We start from the raw sequence: 19,758 nt of genomic DNA, 5'->3' as shown, positions 1-19,758 counted from the left end.
AGTTTTCTCAGCATTGTTTCCTGTACCATGTATGATACAGGGAAAAAATGTGACCCAAGAAGATTCTGAAAAAGCTTTATACATTTACTTAAACAAATAGGGAAGCTTGCCAAGACATCAGAATATTCTTCAATTATTTTTGAGGCAGTTGCATGCCAGGGAATCATGACTTCCTTGTGTGTGTTAATAAAATTTAAGCTTTCTGGGATGCTTAGAAAAGGAAAAGTAGGGGATGGATGGTAAAACCCTGGTCTTTCCTGAGAGAGACTTGCTTTGCCCTTGAGAGAGGCTGTTACCAGGGTCCTAGTCCAGGGCCTGATTCTTGGAGTCCCAACAAATCAGGTCTGGCCACTTCATAAAGCTCATGGAAAGTCCTGGTGAAGTAGGAAAGGCCATTAATCAATAGTGCGACCTTGGGAAGGTAAGGGGGCAGGGTGTTGTTAGCCCTGTCTTTGGAGGCACTGACATGAGTTTGAGATTAAATAGAAGAAGAATTGGGACAGGGAATCGGCTCCCAAGAAGCCCTTATGACTCGAAGGGGTCAGTCCAGTTCCCATGAGTGACTGCTCCTGGTTACGGGTGTAGCCTCAGCTTCTGACCTGGGGTAATCGCTCCATTTGCGGGCTCGATCTCACCATGGGGTGAGGAATGCAAGGTAGCTGAAGGTTTAAGGCAATGATTGGAGACTTCCAGGGGCTGCTCCGGGGGGTCTGGAGCAGGCTGTAGTAAAAGGTGGCAGTTGACTGTCCCTACAAGTCTTGAAAATGTCTGCGTGCCTCTTAGTGGCCTCGGTCTTGAAGGGGGACGAGACAGCTATGTGTTTGGGCCTAATACACCTTGAATTGCTGGGTTTCAGACAGACATCCCTTAGGTGAGTAGCAGGGATCTGATCCCGAGTTTAAGGTATTGAGATAGATACGCTGAGCTGTATCCCACTTTTAGTTATTCGCTGGGCCTCTGCAGGACTACCTCTTCAGTCCTTGCTCCAAGGCTTTTCCCAGGCCAGGCTGTGGACCGGAAGTACCTGAGAGAGGAGGACCGGAAGCTGACGGCTGCTTCTTGATGTAACTTCTCCCTTGTGTCCTTGCAGCCCCAGAGCTACTCCTGGCCACCTCTGCCCTGTGTTTCTTAATAACACGCTCGTCTCCGGTCTGTCCCTTCTGATTGTGTTTTCTTCCACCTCTTTTCCTCATATGGCCCCTTAAACCTGAGTACGTGCATTCCATTTTGAAAATGATGATACCAAGGAAAGGGATTTTGTTGCCCTTTCTTTCCTTTGAATACTTCATAATTGCTTCCATAATTTTCCCCCTCCAGATCAGCAAACCGTGATGGAATGAGAAAAAAAAAAAAAAAGACAAAAAATGCTGAACTTTCCTTTCTTGTGTGTGTGTGTGTGTGTGTGTGCGCGCGCGCGCGCGCGTGCATGCATTTTACCTCCCTCATTTGACAGAGTACACATTAGTGGATCCTTGACCTTACAGATCAGGCTGGAGGGGAGACGCCGTCGCTGTGAGTTGCCAGAAGCTTGTGTGTCCAGTAGTGTGCCCGACGTTTTTCCGGTCCCGATGCTCCTTCCCGCCTAGGGGCTTCGGCATGGGGCACATTCATGCAGTGGCCAGTGCCTCTGTCCTTTCGCATGAATTAGTCTAAAAATGCTTTTCTGGCTCTTTCTGGGGTTTTCTTGCCTGGCTGTCAGCTGCCATGCAGCAAACATCTGCATCAGTGCCCATGCATTGTTTTCTCATTCAGCTTTTCTCCCCTCTCGGGCCCACTTCCCTCTATCCAGCATCCTTTATTGGGAGTTGTGGAGACATTAGCATAGATTTTCGTAGAAACCATTTACTCTCTGTACATAGATGTGCCAGCTGAGGATGCTTTGGGCCCGGTGGATGATAAGGAAAGAAAATTAAAAGAGGTTCTCTAACACCCATAGTGGCTGTCAGGGGCGTTGTACCCAGGTCTGCTGTTGTGGTTGAATAGCCATCACGTCTGAGGTCCTCCTGGCCGTGATTTGGGGGACTGCCTGTTACTAATACTGAGCTGATACACCCTGTCTCTCTGTTGCCTGTAACTGATAGCAGCGCCTCTTTGCTCTGTCACTTTGTTTTCCATTTCAGACACTAGCAGATAAGCACCGATGAGCCATACTTTCTGAATATTCTTTCCGAACTTTATTCCTTTTGGTTCTGAATATTGCTTCTCTGGTTCCCTTTGATCCACTGTGACTGCATCTGTCATGATGTTTACAACCCAGCGTCTACAGAGCGTCCACTGGATTCAGGATTATTCCATAAGTCTCTGCACCGACAGGAGTGGATATTGTATTGTTGCTCTGACTTTTAGATGTTATCATTTCAAACAAATAGGTCTGAGTTTATATGCACTCTTAGATATTCTCGCTATAACTTAGTTAATATGAAGCTGTAGTATGATCGCTGTAAGATAGGCTTGGGAGTCAGAATAGACTTAGATTGAATCTCAGCAGTGCCCGTTATGAGTTATATAACCCTGGAGTACTTACTTAACATCTTAGAGTAGTTACTTAATCTCAGAGGTGGAGCATGTTAGGCCTGGGTTCAATTCCTAGCACCAGATAAAAACAAAAACAACCTACTACAGTCTGGACACCTACTTAACATTCAGCAGATGGTGTATATAAAGCAGCTACGTAAATAGGGTCTAAAGAAAGTTATAAAAATTATTCAGTAGATTTAGATTTCTTATATCCTAGGGGACTGAGGAAATTGAGCTTATCCCAAAAGAGTCACAGTTGAGATGTTCGAAAAACAATATTGGAGATGTCAAATTTTCCAAACATAACAAAGGTAGAATGTGAGGCTATAGACAGAGAATCTTAACTTCAGTGCACAGCAAAATTCTGAAATAGAGAATTAAGCAGATGGTTAGTGATCATTTAGTAAAGACTGTAATGGTTGCTAGGAGCTAACATGAACTTACTCAGAAATCTTCCGAAACATCCCATTTCCCTTTTAAACAGGCCTGCTGGGCGTGTGGGCTATGGAGTGCCATTTCAGCGAAGGAGCTAATTGAGTCCTTGTGGACGGGGAGGTAAAATATGGCTGGACAGTGGGACTGTCGGGTTTCCAAATAGAGGGCAGCCCAAGTCAGCTGATTAGTGTCACATTTCTTGGTGGGGTTCTGTGGTGGGGTATCATGAAACTCTGATGTGTAACCATCCCATGTAAAATTGTACTGAGGGCTTTTGATACAGATATATAGGGGATAGATGTGTACCACATATGCAGATGGCCCAATGTTGGGAGGGATAAAAAAACAGCGGATGAGCAAATCAAGATTCAGAATACTGCTGACATCTGAAGCACTGTGTGGAACCCCAAAAGACTAAATTTAACAAAGCTGAAGAGAAAGACAGCTCAAAAGATTAAGTGTAACCGTTATCACCACCTCTTTTCTGTATCACTTTATTCCCCCATTTTGGGCAACACTAGAAAATATGGGCTGAGATGCCTTCTCTGATTATTGTTTTTGAACTTGTAACTATTCCTTTGACTTCTGAATTTCACTTCTCTGGTTCCCTTGGACACACTATGACTTCATCTGTCAGGATGTTGAAGAGTAAAAAGAGAAATCTTGTTTGGTAGAAGTTCAAGTGAAAAATGATCTGGTGATTTAATTGACTCTGAGCTCAGTATTTTTATTCATTCATTCATTCATTCAACAAACATATATCAAATGTGCTACCTACCATGCTCTTTTGGCATTAGGGAGACATAGTGATCAAAACCATCAAAAATCCCTACCTGCATGGAGGTTATATTCTTAGGTGCCAACAATTATGCAGCTGCTTAAAAAAAGAAACTAGTTTTTGGCTTTATTAGCAGAAGCTCAATATCCAGGTAGTTCTAGTCTATCACTTACTACCCTGTGCTTGAGCCTGTGTTTTACATTGGGATCGTTACTTTCAGTTCTGAGTACCAAAGTCTGGAGAAATGAGTAGCAGTAGAGTGACAAGAGAAATAGCAGCCCTATTGCGAGGCAATAGTCAGCATTAGGAAGAGATCACAAAGACGAGGTGTTGTGACCCTCACGTAGTTGCAGAAAGACAATGTGAACTTGTTCTTCATTGCTGCCATGAATGACCACTAATTCCCAGGGGTTCAGTTTATGGTGAGTACAAGACAGACTTCCTGGGAAGGGTTCTAGCTGTAGCATGTGTGAGCCGACAGGGGCTGTCTGTCATGTGTGTCTGCCACTGAATTCAAAAAGCTTAGGATGAATATGAATTCATGTGCCTGGCGTGTATTGGGCATGCAGCACTTTTTTGTGGAATGAATGTCGTGATGAGCATTTATGTGGAATAGATCCTGGCCCAGACCTAGAAATTCATGGATTCATATGGCATTTTTGTGAAAATAATCTGTGTGCTAAAATAATGTAAAAAATTTAAGCTTAGTTTTTGTATATCATAAGGGATCTGAGGGTGGAATAAAGTAACTAAAAACAGATGTGGGAGGCTGGAATGTTTTTTTGAACAGCTCCAAGTTAATTAAATCACTTTTCTTAAGGGACATTGAAGAGTCCATTTTAGGAGTATTAAAATTTTTCAGATATACTCATTCAAACATTACTCATCCTAGCTCAACTATTATCATTTTCTTGAGACTATCCCCAAAATTCTGACCCACACAGGCCCCTGCTCTGTTTGATTTTGAAGGCAGTTTCAGGTCTGGGATGTAGCTCCATGGTAGAAGTCTTGCCTAGCATGCATGAAGCCCTGTGTTCAATTCCCAGTACTGTGAAAAAACTAAAAGTTAAAAGAAAAGAAAGATAATTCCATAGAGTTTAGCACTTAACTCTTTTCTGATTGCTTTGTGGTTTTCTCCATCTAAATGATAAGCTTCTCGAGGGTAAAATGTTACATCTCCTTGTATTCTCCCAGACACACAGCAGAAACCCAGTAGATGACCACACTTGATTGCTTAACTCATCAGCACCTCATTTCTGAGGGGTAATTAATAAAATAGCATCTTTTGAGCCATTGCAACACTTCTATTTGGGCTTTTCCCTGCCATCTGCAGTTCTTCCCTGGAATGCTCTGCTGGATGGAGTGGCTTCTAGTTGCACTCATGTAAGACGTGCAGGTCAGGTAGGCTTTACCTTCTCTGTCCGGTGCATGTAGGGATGGGGCTTGTGGTCATAATTCCTCAGACTCTGCCATTTCTGCTTGGCAAGTGCTTTGTATACAGTTTGATTCTTTGCATAAAATTGAAATGGTATTGTCAGTTAAATGACTCAACTCTAGGGTGCAGACAGCTTTCTTGGCTCAACCTCCCAGGGAAGCGAAGCGATGATCTCTAGTCCCATTCCAGAGGCTGACTGACCGACCCTTGTGACTAGGGTGACCAGATGCAGCACGTGAACCTATGGAATGAATGCCTGATTACATTATGAATGTCTGATAAACAGTGCAATGATTGGGACATACTTAGACTAATTCTCTTTGTTATTTACCTAAAATTCAGGCATCACTCTGTGCCTTGTATCCTGTCTAGCCATGCCTCCGTGTAATCCCGTTCCTGTCATTTTCCCATAAATCTAGGCTTCCACTTAACTTCCAGATTAGTTTGACTAAATGAAAATATTTGTGCCCACGTGAATGATTCTCATATCAAATGTTTTAGAATTTGCAAAAATGGACAAATCCACATGTGTACTTTTTGTGGTCGTATTCTTTCATTTATACACAATACCGATACTGCCACGAATGCCCAGGATGTTGGCAGTCCCCAGTTACGGTCTCTCGTTTCCTTGGTGCCGTAGTTTATTTGATACATTGATTCAACTCATTGCTGGTCTCAGTTTGCTCAGGTTGCCCAGTCACCACTGGTAAAAATACACACGTATGTGCTCTGCATAGGAATCAGGCCGAGAGTGAAGTTAGTGCAATTATTTCAGGCCCAGCAAAGCAACTGCAGTAACTAATAAGAGCTGTAGAAATCAGAGCAAGTGCTGCCGCTTGTAGTTAATTATCTTACTCTCTGTTTTAACTTGGAGGCAAGATAATATTCTAGTTCGTTCCACCTTGTGTACTTCCTTTTGAGAGGAAGACATTTCCTACATAGGAATACTGCCTCCATTTCCTCTAATGAAATATGGGATGCTCTTTGCTGTTTAGTGGCAACAACCTTTAAGTATCATTCATTCATTCATTCATTCATTCAGCAAACACTAAGCAGATCTGTGCTAGGCACAAAGGGAAAACAACATGATGCCTGTAGTTTCTACTTTGAAGAGGTTCACAAGAACCTACATGTTAATTTAAATGGTTCAGCAGTCATTTCGGTGAAGGACCTGTGGTAAGAGCTAATTAGCTCATTGAGTAATGAAATGATTCTCCTCTCAAATGCATTAAATAAATAGCACACCTTGCGTTCTGAGCACAAACTGCTCTTACTTGATAGTTCTAGGGGTAGGATAGGCTCCTTCCTTCTCTCTGGCTGCTTTTGTTAGGACTTTGCCACTCAGAGGGCGGCCCTCAGCCCAGCAGCATCTGTACCCCTGGGAGCTGGTAAGCAATGCAGATGCTCAGGCCACTTGTGTTTATTATTATTACTAATGCTTTTCACCCCTCACCCACTGAATCAGAATCTGCACTGGAGAAGTTGCAGAAGCACTGGTCTAACAGTGTTTCAGCCACTTTGCTTTGTATGTGCAGATCTTGTGAGGGTCATAGTAGAACAGTCTGCTGGGCTCTGGCCGCAGAGATTCTGACTCTGCATTACCCAGGTGGGGCCCTTGCCAGGCTCCCAGGAGATGCAGGAGCTGCCTGCCACTTCGAGTGGTGTGGGTCTAGTTTACTTGGGAAACTGAATTGACTTTTGGTGGCGGGGTAGAGAAGAATCCCAACAAGGGGGTCAAATGGTTTCCTTCACCTTAAGCGGTCCATGAACAGGACATGAACCTGTTCCCTACACCGAGTGGCCTGTCGCGGGGGGTGGATGTTCTCACAGCCGGCAGTGCAGACCAGTCTGGGGTGCCAGTCTGGGGTGGCCACTGGGCAGCAGCAGGAAGAGGGAGCTGGGCAATTCTGTCAGGGGCTTAGCCATTTGGGGTGGATCCTGCAAGATAATAGGATGTAGGGAGATTTGGACTATGAGACACATAAAACAACAATAGCTAATTGGCTGCTGCTAAATTGTAGGCTGTAGAACCTTGGGAATGAAGAAGAACAGAGATCAAGGGAAGAATACTAAGAAATGAGACTGGAAAAGTTTCGGGGCAACATTGTAAAGAGTCTCAAATGTCTCATTAAGGAATTTAGAGTCTGTCATAACTCCTTGCCGTAATGAGAGTTTTCATGTTTAATTGTACTTAACCACTGTGTGTGTGCTTTCTTTTTTCTTTCAGGATTAAGCATGAAAATATCGTTGCCCTGGAAGACATTTATGAAAGCCCGAATCACTTGTACCTGGTCATGCAGCTGTAAGTACCTCATTTAATTGATGAGTGTCAAACGGGGTTGTAAATCCCAATGCCTACGTCAATGAACGTCATGGTTGTGAGCCAGACAAGGTGGTAGGGAGTGGGGGGTCCGTGGGCATCGGAGGAGGTGGATCCATCTAGAGACCATGAGATCAGGCCCCAGCAGTGAGTTGATTCCTGCGGCTGCTGGGTTGGATCCCATCGTGCAGGGTGTCTCTGTCACTTCCTAGTGTGCCAGGTCCAAATGTTGCTGCCAAAGACACCCCAGCGGGCCCACTGTGAAGTACACTTTGCTCCTGTCTCTAGGACAAACTCCCACCCTTGGCATTTCCAGGATGCTGGGGGAGGGAGCAGATGGCAGCTGTGTGTTCCACCCCTTCCCCTCTCTTGCTCTGGCAGATAAATGCACGTGGGACTGGACGGGGGAGTGTGCCAGGCATGGTTGCAGTGTCATTGGAGTCATACATGACCCAGCTTCTTAGATTAGCTCTGGAGTCCAGTCACATTGAAGGTTACCAGGCCAGGGAGGAAATCAGAAGCCAAATATTCAGATACGAGACTGCTTGAAGGTGTAGTTTTAAAAATTTTAAGATGAGGGCCGGGGATTTAGCTCAGTGGTTCTGCCGCCTGCCTGGCAAGCACAAGGTCCTGAGTTCAATCTTCAGTACCAAAAAATAAAATAAAATAAAAATTGTAAGATAAAGTAGGCCTCCCCGCTGGTATAGATGTGATGATCCCTGGAACATCCCAGGACATTTCCTGGAATTGAGAGGTGGAAACGGCTGTAGAACAATACGCTTTAACTGTGACCTGAGTTAAGTAAACTCGAACACACATTTCTGAGCTATATGACTGAAGAGGATTTTTGTTGTTCAAAATATATACATAATTTCAATGTCTGTTAATGTTGTTCAGACTTCGAATTGCCAAAGGGATGCAGAAGAATTGATGGTTAGGCTGACAATTCATTTTCCACGTATTCTTCTCTTCCTTATGAATGTTTAAACAACACATTAACTTGGGATCATGTTTAAATGCAAATAAGTATTCACTAGTGCACTTATTTAGTCTGTCATTATCTTTAAAATATTTTAGTAGGTTATGACAAGAATGTATTTTGGTGACAAGCAAAGATCCTACCAAATATCAGCTGTGCATTTGACTGTATGCCTTTTGGGTAATGTAAAAGTGAACAACACCGAATCCAAAGCTTGCTCGCTTTCACCCTCTTTCTCCTTCTTTCTCTGTCTCTATCCATCCAGATACACACACATATAAATAATCTTTAGCTTTGTGTATGGAGATAACCTGAATATCAGTTAAAGTACCTCTAATATGGAAATCTCAGCTCTCCCTTTTACTAGCTGTTGAGTTGGGGCAAATGAGACTGGACTCTGAGTCCCAGTTTCCATAAAGGGAGCAGTGGGGCTGGTCTTTAATTAGAGGACTGCAGTGAATCGTGCATGTAAAAGACATGCAGGAAACCAGCGTAAGGAGTAAGTCTGGGTGCATGCTGGTTTCTGTGATTCGTTTCATCAGATGTCTCCGGAGACGGCCTTGACTCTTATGAGATAAAGTCCAAGTGGACTTGGGTGCCGCCTTTCTCAGGGACTTGCTGCATACTCACCAGCAGGAGTGAGGGTAAAGATGGCTGGCACAGGGGGATCCCTGTGTCCGGGAAGACCCAGCCTTAGGCCAAACCTTGGGAACCCTGAAGTTGGCTCAGCTGTCCCTGCCCTGGCTGTACTTTTCCTGTGAAGAACAGCTCCCTCTTTTGGAGTTATCCAAAATCTTACTACTACGGGGATAAATTTTAATTTTTTAAACTGGTTTGTTCATTATGTGTCCTAGGTAAGCTCTTTTCGTCTGACTTATTTCCAAAACTTTTTTCATCTAGAAATTTTATAGTTTTAGCTTTTCCATATAAGCATAGGTCAAGATCAATTTCTAGTTAATTTTTATGTGTGGTGTAAGGTAAGGATGATATTTATTTTTTCCATAGGGATATCCAACTTTCAGGCCATTTATTTTGAAGACTTTTTTTCCCCAATTGGTTGCCTTGGCACTTTTGTCAAAAGTTAGTTGAACACAGTGGGGTTGCTTTCTGGGCTCATCATTCTGGCCTGTTACTCTGTCCTTTGTCAATGCCACACTATTTTGCTTACTATAGCTTTAATAGTAAGTCTTGAAATCAGGTAGTATAAGTTCTCTAGCCTTGTTATCCTTTCCTAAAATAGCTTTGATAGTCGAGATTACCTGCACTTTCATATAAATCTTAGAATTATACATTGGATATGGTGGTACACACCTGTCATCCCAGCTACATAGAGGCTAAGGCAGGAGGACCATAAGTTAGAGCCAGCCTGGACAAATTAATGAGACACTGTCTCAAAATAAAATTTTTAAAAAGGCTGGAGATTCAGCTCAGTGGTAGAGTGCTTGCCTAGCACATGCAAGGCACTAAGTTCAATCCCTAGTACTGAAGGTGGTAGTGTATCTGTGTGGGCGGGATGGAGGGGATTGACTCGTAGAAATGCTTGGGGAATTTTGTATGGGATTATATCTAATCTGTCTGTCTACATGAGAACAGCTGACAGCTTTAAGAAGTTGAGCCTCTCAATTTGTAAACATGATGGGTCTCCATTTATTTAGATATTTTATTACTCTCAGTCACATTTTATAGTTTTCGGCATGTAAGGCTTCTGTGACTCTGTTCAGTTTAACCTGAAATATTTCATTTTGATGATTCTATTGTAAACATTTTATGTCATTCTTCTAGTTGCTTGCTTCTAGTATGTGAAAATACAGTCAATTTTTTAAGGTTAAATCCACTTGTTAGTTCAGGTAGTTGTTTTTTGCATGGGCATTTTTAATCTAAGCAATCATGTCATGTTTGATTTCTGTTAGTTCTAGTTGTCTGTCACAGGAATTCTATTTGGTAAAACTTTGACAGTTTTACATATCGAGTATTTTAATGTCATATATCTTTAAAATGTTTTATGTCAGATGTTTTGGAACTTCACATTAACCTCTCTCATACCTTCATCCCTTCTCTTAATTATGTAAATTAGTGAGATTTTTAAAATGAATGATAAAGAAGGAAGAAAGACGGAGGGCAAAGAAACCAAGAAGTGACTGAAAACCCTTGATGTGTCAAGATGCAATCCCACTGTTAGTCTTTGGTTTGGTTTGAGGATTTTTTCAGCTGTGTAATTATTTTTGTTATTGTATTTTGTTTGGCAGTGTTTCATAGTTTTTGTTCTCGAGAACTGTATGTTTTTTTTTCTGGTCTGGGTCAGTGGAAAGTAGTTTTCTTTTGTTTTATGTTTACTTGTTTGCATTTGCTTTTGTTTTTGAAGAGCTTATACTAAATACTTAGGTAGGATTTAGAACACAGCAGTTCAGGGAACTGTATTTCACAGTATTTGTGCCTGGGGGTGTTGGTTTCCTAGGAAACATCATCTTGAAGCTCAGGTATAATAAAGGATGCTCAGCACACTAATTCTATTACTTCTTTAATTGCCATTTCAGTACTGATCATGGTAGCATATTTGTCCCTCTGTTGTTGCAGGAAGAGAGACTTGATACATGTTTATAGAGGCCTCTTGAAATTTTATTTGGGTTTTTGGACAAATATATTTTTTCAGAATTTTTGAAACGTTCTTCTTTAGATAGCAGAAGGGCAATATGATATTAATAGATGTTTTAGATGAAAAACAGTTTATATCAAGTTTATTTCTCATCTGACTTTGCTTGTGGAATATCAGGCTGTGCATTTGGAGATGATAAAGGACATTCCTTCTCCTCTTCCCATTATACATCTGTAATAAAACAGGCATTGAAATACATTTCAAGTTAATACAGTTCGAAAGACTCAGTAGAAATGCCCTACTTCTTTTTACAAAAAGAAATAGATTATATTGCAATTGAATTAGATCATGTTTTCAACAACACTTAAATTCCCCTATGTGGATAATTCCTGAATTTCTGTCTCCACTGTAGACCCCTCTCTGCCAGAGCTCCAGGCTGGTATATCCAGCTGTCTTCAGTGGTTCAGCTTGGCTGTGTAATAAGCATCACTTGCTTAACAGATCCAAAATAAGTTAGAATTTTCCACGAAATCTCCTTCTCCTGGTGTCTCTGTCCTCTTAGCAAATGACAACTCCATTTTTCCAGTTGCCTGAGCCAAAAACCTGAAATCATTCTTGATTCACACTTTTCTCCTACACCCAACACACCCACCCATTGGCAAATCAAGTGGTTACCAACTTCATGATACACAGCAAACCAGTTCTCACCATCTCTAAAGCTACCACCCTGCACAAACCACTCTCATGTAGAAAACCTATCCCTCTTCCCCAACCGTTCCACACTGGGATGTTCTGTCTTAGTGTGTGTATTGGTCAGCTTTCTGTGGCTGGGACAAAGTAGCTGATGTATACAACTTAAAGAAGAAAAGGTTTATTTTATTTCAGTTTATGGTTTCAGAGGGTCCATGGTTGGCTGGCTCCAAAGCAGAAACATCAAGATGAAGGGCATGGAGGAGGAAAGCTGCTTGGTTCACGGCATCCAGGAAGTAGAAGGGGGAGAAAAGGCCTGAGAAAAGATGTACCTCTAAGACATGCCCTAGGGACCCATCTCCTCCAACAAAGCCCTATTTCCTAACAGCACATTGAGCCATGAACTCATCAATGGATTAATGTTCCAGTGATCCAGTCACCTTCCCCAAACCCCACCTGTGAATGCATGAGCCTTTGGGGAAACATTTTAGATCCAAACCAGAAATGTGCTAGCCAGACTTGTCCAAGCTTTGCTGAAAACTCCCACTGGCTTCCCATCTCAGAGTCCTGACAGTGGCCTCCAGGCTGCCTCTGTCCTTGGCATGGCAGTCCCTCCGACTTCCTGTCCCACTTCTTTGTCACCCTTTCAATCAGCAGAGCAGCTTCCTTGCTGTTCTTCAAATGTGCTGGGCTTGTGCCACCACAGGGCTTTTGTTCCTACTGTTCCCTCTTCCTGGAGCACTGTTCTTGAGACATCTCAGTGCTCACTGAATGAAGGAAATACTGGAATTGCTGCCAGCTTACCGCCTTTTCCATGAGCTATTGCCCCAGTATAAAATATGGGGCTATTCCCCTGTAAAAAAGAGTACAAGCCATTCCATTGTATAAAACAGCATCGGCCCCCTCATCCTGCCACTGACCTATTCATTCCGTGTCCCCTTCCCTTCCCCAGCTTGCTTTCTCTCTGTAACCCTTGTTATCGCCAGGAATGGTACCTCTGTTCTGTCTTCAGCTAGAGCGGTGCTTCCACATTGTGGTAGGCACATAACAAATACTTGTTCAATTAGATGATCACTTGAAAAAGGAATGATGGTTAACACGTATTTATCTTCTCTTTCAAGCTTTACAACAAACAGGAGCTTATATTATTCCAATTTTATATGAAGAGCCTACACAGAGAGGTTGGTTCATTTCCTCAAGCTGGTCTGCAGCCCATGACCAGTGTAATATAATACACTGATAGCCTTTATTAGGAAAAAGAAAGTCTTGTAGGTATCTGGAAAACTTCACTAGTCATAAATTCATTAGGTATGTTAAAAGTAGAGCTAACTAGATAGTATCCTGTTTATAGTGGTTTGTGAGAAAAGTTTACTCAATAATATAGAAATTCACTAGAACAGTTCCATTCCTTTTGCAATAATTACCATGTCTCTCTCTTACATAATTTTTTCAATTAATGAATGAATGGATGAGTGCATTTTACCAATATTGTGATTTGCATTGTGCTTATTCCATGTGACAAAGATTTCTAATGTTTCTCTCATCCCATGTTTGCATTCAAATATGTACAACCAGTTACTTGCTGAGCTTGAAAAACTAAGAATTAAACACACATTCTTTAGAGAATATTAATTTGGTTACTGAGTAGCCTGAGACATGCAAATATATGCAGCTTCCCAGAGAAAATGTGATTTATCACTCTGTTGGCTTTTGGATGAAGCTGTTGGAAGTTTCCTGATTGGAGGAGGGGGTCACCAGGGTTCGCTTTCATGGGGATATTGTATTTGCAATTTATACACTGAGTTCCCAGAATCATTTTTAATTAGAACACAAATTATTACTTGCAATAAAAAGCCTTTTGTAAGTAGCCAAGCATGATAATGAAGAAAAAAGTGTTTCTGAATATAATAACATAATACGTTCATATATAAATTATCAACACCTTATCTTTGTTCACAACAGACATTGAGTGCCTACCTGGTGGTTTCTGATCAGTACTGGGTGAGTTGGAAGGAGGTCGGGGGATGGACGATCCTCTCGAGTAGCTGTCTTTGTAGAGGAGACATTGTAACCCCCATTGCTCTCTTTGAGGGTTGAGCAGGGTGCAGGGTGACTGTAGATGGAGGTGATTGGGAGCCACGTGGATGTGCTGGGCTGAGGTGAAGGCTGTGTTCCTGGTGGTCGGGCTGGTACAGAAAGAGGCATTGCGGAGGTGGAATGGGGTGGAGAATCCAGTCCATGTGGGTTCAGTCTATCTGGGGCTGAGTCTATGAGGAGCTGAGCCTGTGGAGGGCTGAGTTCCTGAGGACTCAGTCCGCAGTCGTTTGTGTGTTTGTCCTGTGAGGGATATTCAGTGTGTGAGGGGTTTTGTCCTTTAGGGGTCCAGTTGGCTGAGGTGAAGTTGCTGTGTGACATTTGGTAGGAGATAGTTCCAAACAGTTCTGAACTTGGAAGGAGATAGTTCAGATGCCCGCTCTGTATTTCTGGCTGATGTTGTTTTGTCGTCTTTCAGTATTGAATATCCTTTCTTATTTATTCGTTTTTTCTTTCACTAGAAAGCATAAGATATAAAGGGTTTAGAAAGGTAAAAAGATTAAAAGAGAGAAAATAAGTCCAATGTAATTATGCACCAGTCTTACTAGATTCAACTATATGAAATTGCCAATATGCAGTAATGCTTTACGAGATCAGTGTTGATGATAGAACCCCTGGCCCCACACCTGGCAGCCAAGTGCTTTACCACTGAGTTACATCCCTACCCCTAAGTCCCGTAACTTATACAAGCAGTTGAAAGACTTTTGAAAAGTAACATCTAGTCACTTAGTTTTGAGAATCCATAAAAATACACAAGGAAAAGAACCAGGCATAAACTATAAAACACCAATCTCAGAAATTATCTGTTCTTCACTTACGAATTACATGGGCATTTATTTGATTAAAGGGTACATGTAATACCTCAAAGTCAGCAAGCTCAGACTTGTAAAATGAAACAATAAATTGAAGGTATTACCACAGACCTTGTTGCTCCTGATTCCCTAGTAAATAAAAATTTGAAGCTTATAGAAAGAGCAGCTACTCAGTAATAAATGTCAAAATATCTCAGAGAGACAGCCCAGTTTGAGATGCTCCCAAACTGCAGTTCAGGAACAGTGCCTAGCTCCAACCAAACCAGTTTTCTCATCTCTGCAAATATGCTGTGCATGTTCCTGCCTCAGGTTTTCTCTTGGGTCTTCCCAGTTCCTATAACGCTACCTCTACTTCCAGGTATCTAGACTTTCTGTTTGCTGTTAAAGTCGTACCATAGATCTGCCACAGTCTCTTTATCACCTGTCTCCTCAGCACAGTGCCCCAGCACCTCACTCTGGTTGCCTCTCCATCTTCCACTCAGGGGTGGCCCCTCCACTGGGCTTTCCCTACGGTCCCAGTTCAAGGAAGCAATCATTGTGAGTATAGTTGCTCCTCTCTAAACTTGGAGCTACACATGCCCTGTGGCCCCAGGAACACCAGCTCACAGGGGTTCTTTCCTAAATTTCTGTATCATATTTTATCTGTCCTGGACACTGTGCATCATTGTAATCATTCATTCACTCGCTCAGCAAGTGACTGGGTGTGATCAGTGCACCCACTCCTGGGTTTTAACACTGCACTTGCCATCTGCCTCTCTGATCTCTCCATAAAGTAAAGGCTTTCTGTGTTGTTGATGCCTATTTATTCTATGATTGTGGGTCTAAACTGCCACAGTCTCAGTTGTCTTTTGCTATTGCCATATTCTCCTGATAGGTCTGCATGAACCAAGCATAATGTGAGAAATCCAGTAGTTAGGTTTCCTGTATTTGCTAAGTCTTTCCAGCTCCTGAGATGGTGTTTCTAAAACTGCACCTCATCTTGAATCTGTGGGGCATTATGAATAGTGCATGTGGGTGATAATGCCAGCCCTGCAGCCCAGGGAAGGTATGTGATTTGGACTTCCCACCTTGGGAAGGGGAATGAATGCCGGTATTATTGAAAGGCTCCCTGACTTCCTATGGAATCAGGCATTTGGAATTCTGTTACATCCCCCTTTGCCACTTCCTGGTGATTAATTTTACATGTTGAAGTAAAAAGTCCCGGCTGCTTTGTGGCCCAGGCCCTCCAGCTCTGGCCCCAGCCAGCCTTCCCTGTCTTTGCCAGTTCCTGATTTCAGCCATGCTCTTTTATACACTGATGGCTTTGGGGACTGACTCAGATACCTAGGCCCTTCCCCGGCTTCTGTGACCAGGATGACTAGTAGGATGCCTTGGTATCCATGTGGACAGCCCATGTGGTGACCTACTGTGGCCCCGGCCAGCTCCTGCTTATAAATCTGCCATGAGGCAATGTAGTCCATGGCTGCAGTCCCGCAGGGCAGCCCCCAGGGCTGCCACAGCTCTGTGATCTGCACCCTCACTGCTTCACCTAGTTAACAACAACTTCTTGGTTTCTTTGTCTGGTGTCTGTTCTTTGAGATTATTGAGAATTCTTCAGTTCCTCCCCCAGCATCACTATCCAGCCTAGCAGCTTTGAGCATGTCCTGGCCACCTTGCTTCTGTAAACTGATGCAATCCATTATGCGAATGCAAAACCTGGACTTCATGTAACTGCCTGCATCTTCTGCATCTGAATCAGGGCTGCTGGGGCCTGGGGAGGAGAATACCTGAGTGGGCAAATTGGAGCCGCTGAGAAATAAATGGTCTCCAATCTTTGCCCAGCCCTTAGCACCATTCCCATTCCTGGGGTTTTGGTTAGATGCTTCTTCTGTTCTCATATATTCATTTTATTCCAGGCATTTATTGCTCTACCTAAATTTCTACCTGCTCCATAGCCTTTGACTTCAACTTAAGCATTCCAAACTTCTTTACAAACAAATCCCCCATATTTTAGTTGCTTTAGTTAAAAAAAAAGTTGGAAAACTGAAACAATGTATTTATATATTAAGGACCCCAAATAATACTGTTTAAAACTTATAGCAAATTTCAGTCATTGACTGAAAATAAATCTTGGAAAAAGTCCCTACAAATGAAACTGAATAAATTAAATGATGAGGACTCAAATAATGGATAAGAATGTAAAGAGATTGTAGACAATTTTATGAAAAAATAATAAATCCATATTGGAAAAATGAATTCTTCAGATTTGGATTTAGAAGCAGATATAAATTTTAAAAATAATTAAAGTTTGTGAATTTGTGCCATGACTAGCTATTCTACATCTGTTACTTTCTGATAGATAATAAACAGAAATAAGTTGAAACTTTTTTTTTTTTTTGCTTACATGTGTGTAAGTTATTTTCTTCTTGGAAATAATTTTATTTTTAGAAATATTAAATAAAATTCTTTGCACAAGCCTGCCAATGTGATGAATTTATCAGTCCATAAATAAATATTTTAAACATTTATCAGAGACTTTTCCAGTGGATCTTGATCTCCTGCTTAGTGCTATGAGGCATGGTGAGAAGAAAGACTTAGAGACAGTTAAAGAGATGGGGAACTGGGATGACCAGTGCTTGAGCAAGCAAAGGCACTGAACTGCCAGAACCATCGATATTTATTGGTGACACAGTCATTGGTCCAGTTGAAGTGAGAAAGCTATGTGTGGTCGCCAGGGATATGCTGCTGACTCAGACAAGGCTTATAAAAGAAGAAACAACACATTCTTGTTTTAGGCTGGGAACAGAATTTGGGTAAGAGTCACTCTGACCTCGGCTGTGTGTTATCTCATGTTCACTTTAAAATAAGCCAATTGTGGGATTAACTCTTTATAGCCTGTACTGTTTACAGCCTGCTTTGGGTGTAATCAGTGGGGCAGTATGCCACAAATATTATATGATTTTATTAACTTCAGTGGCTCCTTTCATGCTTAGAAATGGGCTGGTTTGATAATACACAACTCTAGTGTTCTCTGATTTTTTTTTTAAGTGATGCTGGGGATCAGGGCCTTGTGCAGGCCAGACAAGTGTCCTGCCACTGAGCTACATCCCCAGCCCTCTGATACTCTTTTTAACTTCCTTTCCCTGGAAGAAGTAAGCTAATCATGCCCATCTTTGTTCATTTTGCTTCCTACTACATGGTTTTATCATGGTCTTTGTGCTCTTCCTTGTGTCTGCCTTTCCTAGCTATGCTCCTTGAAAATAGAATCACTATCTTAGTATTTTTGCATCTTTAAGGTCTAGCTAGCACAGTACCTAGCAGAAAATAGATCATAATAAATGATTATTAAATAAATAAATTTAGGAATTCAAGTTTGTATTTCTTTGGTAGAACACCCCAAATAAATTAATATATTGATGTTTTTTCCACACTATGCCTTTCTTTTCATTATCCTCAAATAACCATTGATTCAGACCTCTGGTAACTAAGCAAATGAGACTCAAAACATTTCAGGTCAACTAGATACAATGTTTTTGTTATAATGGATTCATGAGTGCACTCTAAAAGTGATGAGGTTGCACTGCCTACAGATGTGACATTTACTGCCTTTGAAACAAATAAATTAATCTATGAGGCTGATCGGAGTTTAAGGATGGGGAATCTTTTGTCTTTGATAGAGTGAGGTGCATATATGTGACAGACATATACGCTGAGAGCCCATGGCCTACTCTTGCTACCTGAGACAAGCCAGAGAGGCCTGTGTGTGGAGACTCGGTGGCAGCCATACATGATTTCTAATGCCTTAATATTTTAAGAAGTCATATTCTCCCTGGAAGAGTGTAATGCACTGAGTTGGCAGAGATGTTTGGTGGACTTGTGGCATCCAGTGGCCTCTCTGCAGGGTCAGATGTGATGGGAGAGAAGAGAAACTGTGTTGGTTCAGACATTAGAGAAAGGATTACCTTAGAAGTTGTCCCAACCAAGGTATTTCCTGCTGATTTATGCTGAATTCTTTGGGAGGAAGTGCTCCTGCCGTTTTAGGTAAGTTATAAGCCCTTGGTAAGGATCACCAAAGAAGTAGTTAAAATTTTAAGATCTTCCTAGGTAGAAAATTATTATTATTTTATGTTTGCTTTTGTTTGTTTTTTTGGGTACTGGGGCTTGAACTTGGGTCCTTGCACTTGTGAGGCAGGCGGCGGCACCACTGAGCTTAATTCCCGGCTATGTTTGCTTTTTGAGATGAGGTCTTTGTGGGTTATGTTGCCCAGGCTGGACTCAAATTTAGTGACCCTTTTGCCTCAGCCTGGCAAGTATCTGGGATTATGGGCATGTGCTGCCTCACCTGGCTAGAATAGAAAATTATTAATTCACATGTCTTAAGTACTAAAAAGCATCCAGATGAGGTGGTCTTAAAATCATTCTAAGTAATTGCTTATTTAAAAAAAAATCATATCACTGTGATTGAACATTTATAAATTGAACAAATTAGTGTACCTGCTGTATGCAAAGATGTTATGATTGGTCAAGTTCTTATTTAATACGTATTATACATCTCCATTTGTAGTCCTTGTAATGAAATGAAAAAAACTAAGAGACTATATTCAAAAGATGCTAGGCTTTGAGACAAAAGTTTTTCAATCATTGTGCTGCTATTCATTTGGTGTTGGGAACTTTAAACTCTGGAAGCACAGTTAACCTGGAATAGGCTGCCTTTTACTGTATAAAGCAGGCAAACATTCATCTTGGGTGGTTAAAATGTAGTACTTCAGATAGAAATGGGAGCCAAATGGCTGCCTCCAGAGATCCCAAAAGATCTGTAGCTAAACATTGCTCTTCTAAGGGCTCCTTCAGAGTTAACCCTGGCCCCTCCGAGGTTATGTAACGTAACCACTATGAACCACTGTGCCAGGAGTGTGACTGGTATGCATTAGAACTGTTTGGGGACACCAGGCATTACCGAGTTTTAATATCTTTTACAAGGGGGCTGGGGATTTAGCTCAGTGGTTTCGCCGCCTGCTGCGCAAGCACAAGGACCTGATTTCGATCCCTGGTACCAAAAAAAAAAAAAAATATATATATATCTTTTACAAGGACTCAGTGCTAAGTGACTGACCTCTCCTTTGGAA

The 19,758-nt window shown here is 41.9% G+C and overlaps 1 protein-coding gene across 9 annotated transcripts in view; it reads left to right on the top strand.

The window, feature by feature from the left end:
* The window catches only part of Camk1d (calcium/calmodulin dependent protein kinase ID), a 366,227-nt gene that overhangs the window by 229,646 nt on the left and 116,823 nt on the right, over nucleotides 1–19,758 (top strand). For all 9 annotated transcript variants that reach the window (XM_087206791.1, XM_087206790.1, XM_087206796.1 and 6 more), the window contains one exon: nucleotides 7,393–7,467. In XM_087206791.1, coding sequence (XP_087062917.1) covers nucleotides 7,393–7,467 — 75 coding nt within the window. The remainder of the gene's footprint in view (nucleotides 1–7,392; nucleotides 7,468–19,758) is intronic.

The sequence above is a fragment of the Heterocephalus glaber genome, unplaced genomic scaffold, assembly GCF_053883595.1.
Source record: "Heterocephalus glaber isolate CG9 unplaced genomic scaffold, H.glaber_assembly_v1.0 deba00000738, whole genome shotgun sequence".
Lineage (NCBI taxonomy): Eukaryota > Metazoa > Chordata > Mammalia > Rodentia > Bathyergidae > Heterocephalus > Heterocephalus glaber.
The sequence above is the reverse complement of the archived record's forward strand: the minus strand, read 5'-3'. Positions and strand labels throughout refer to the sequence as shown.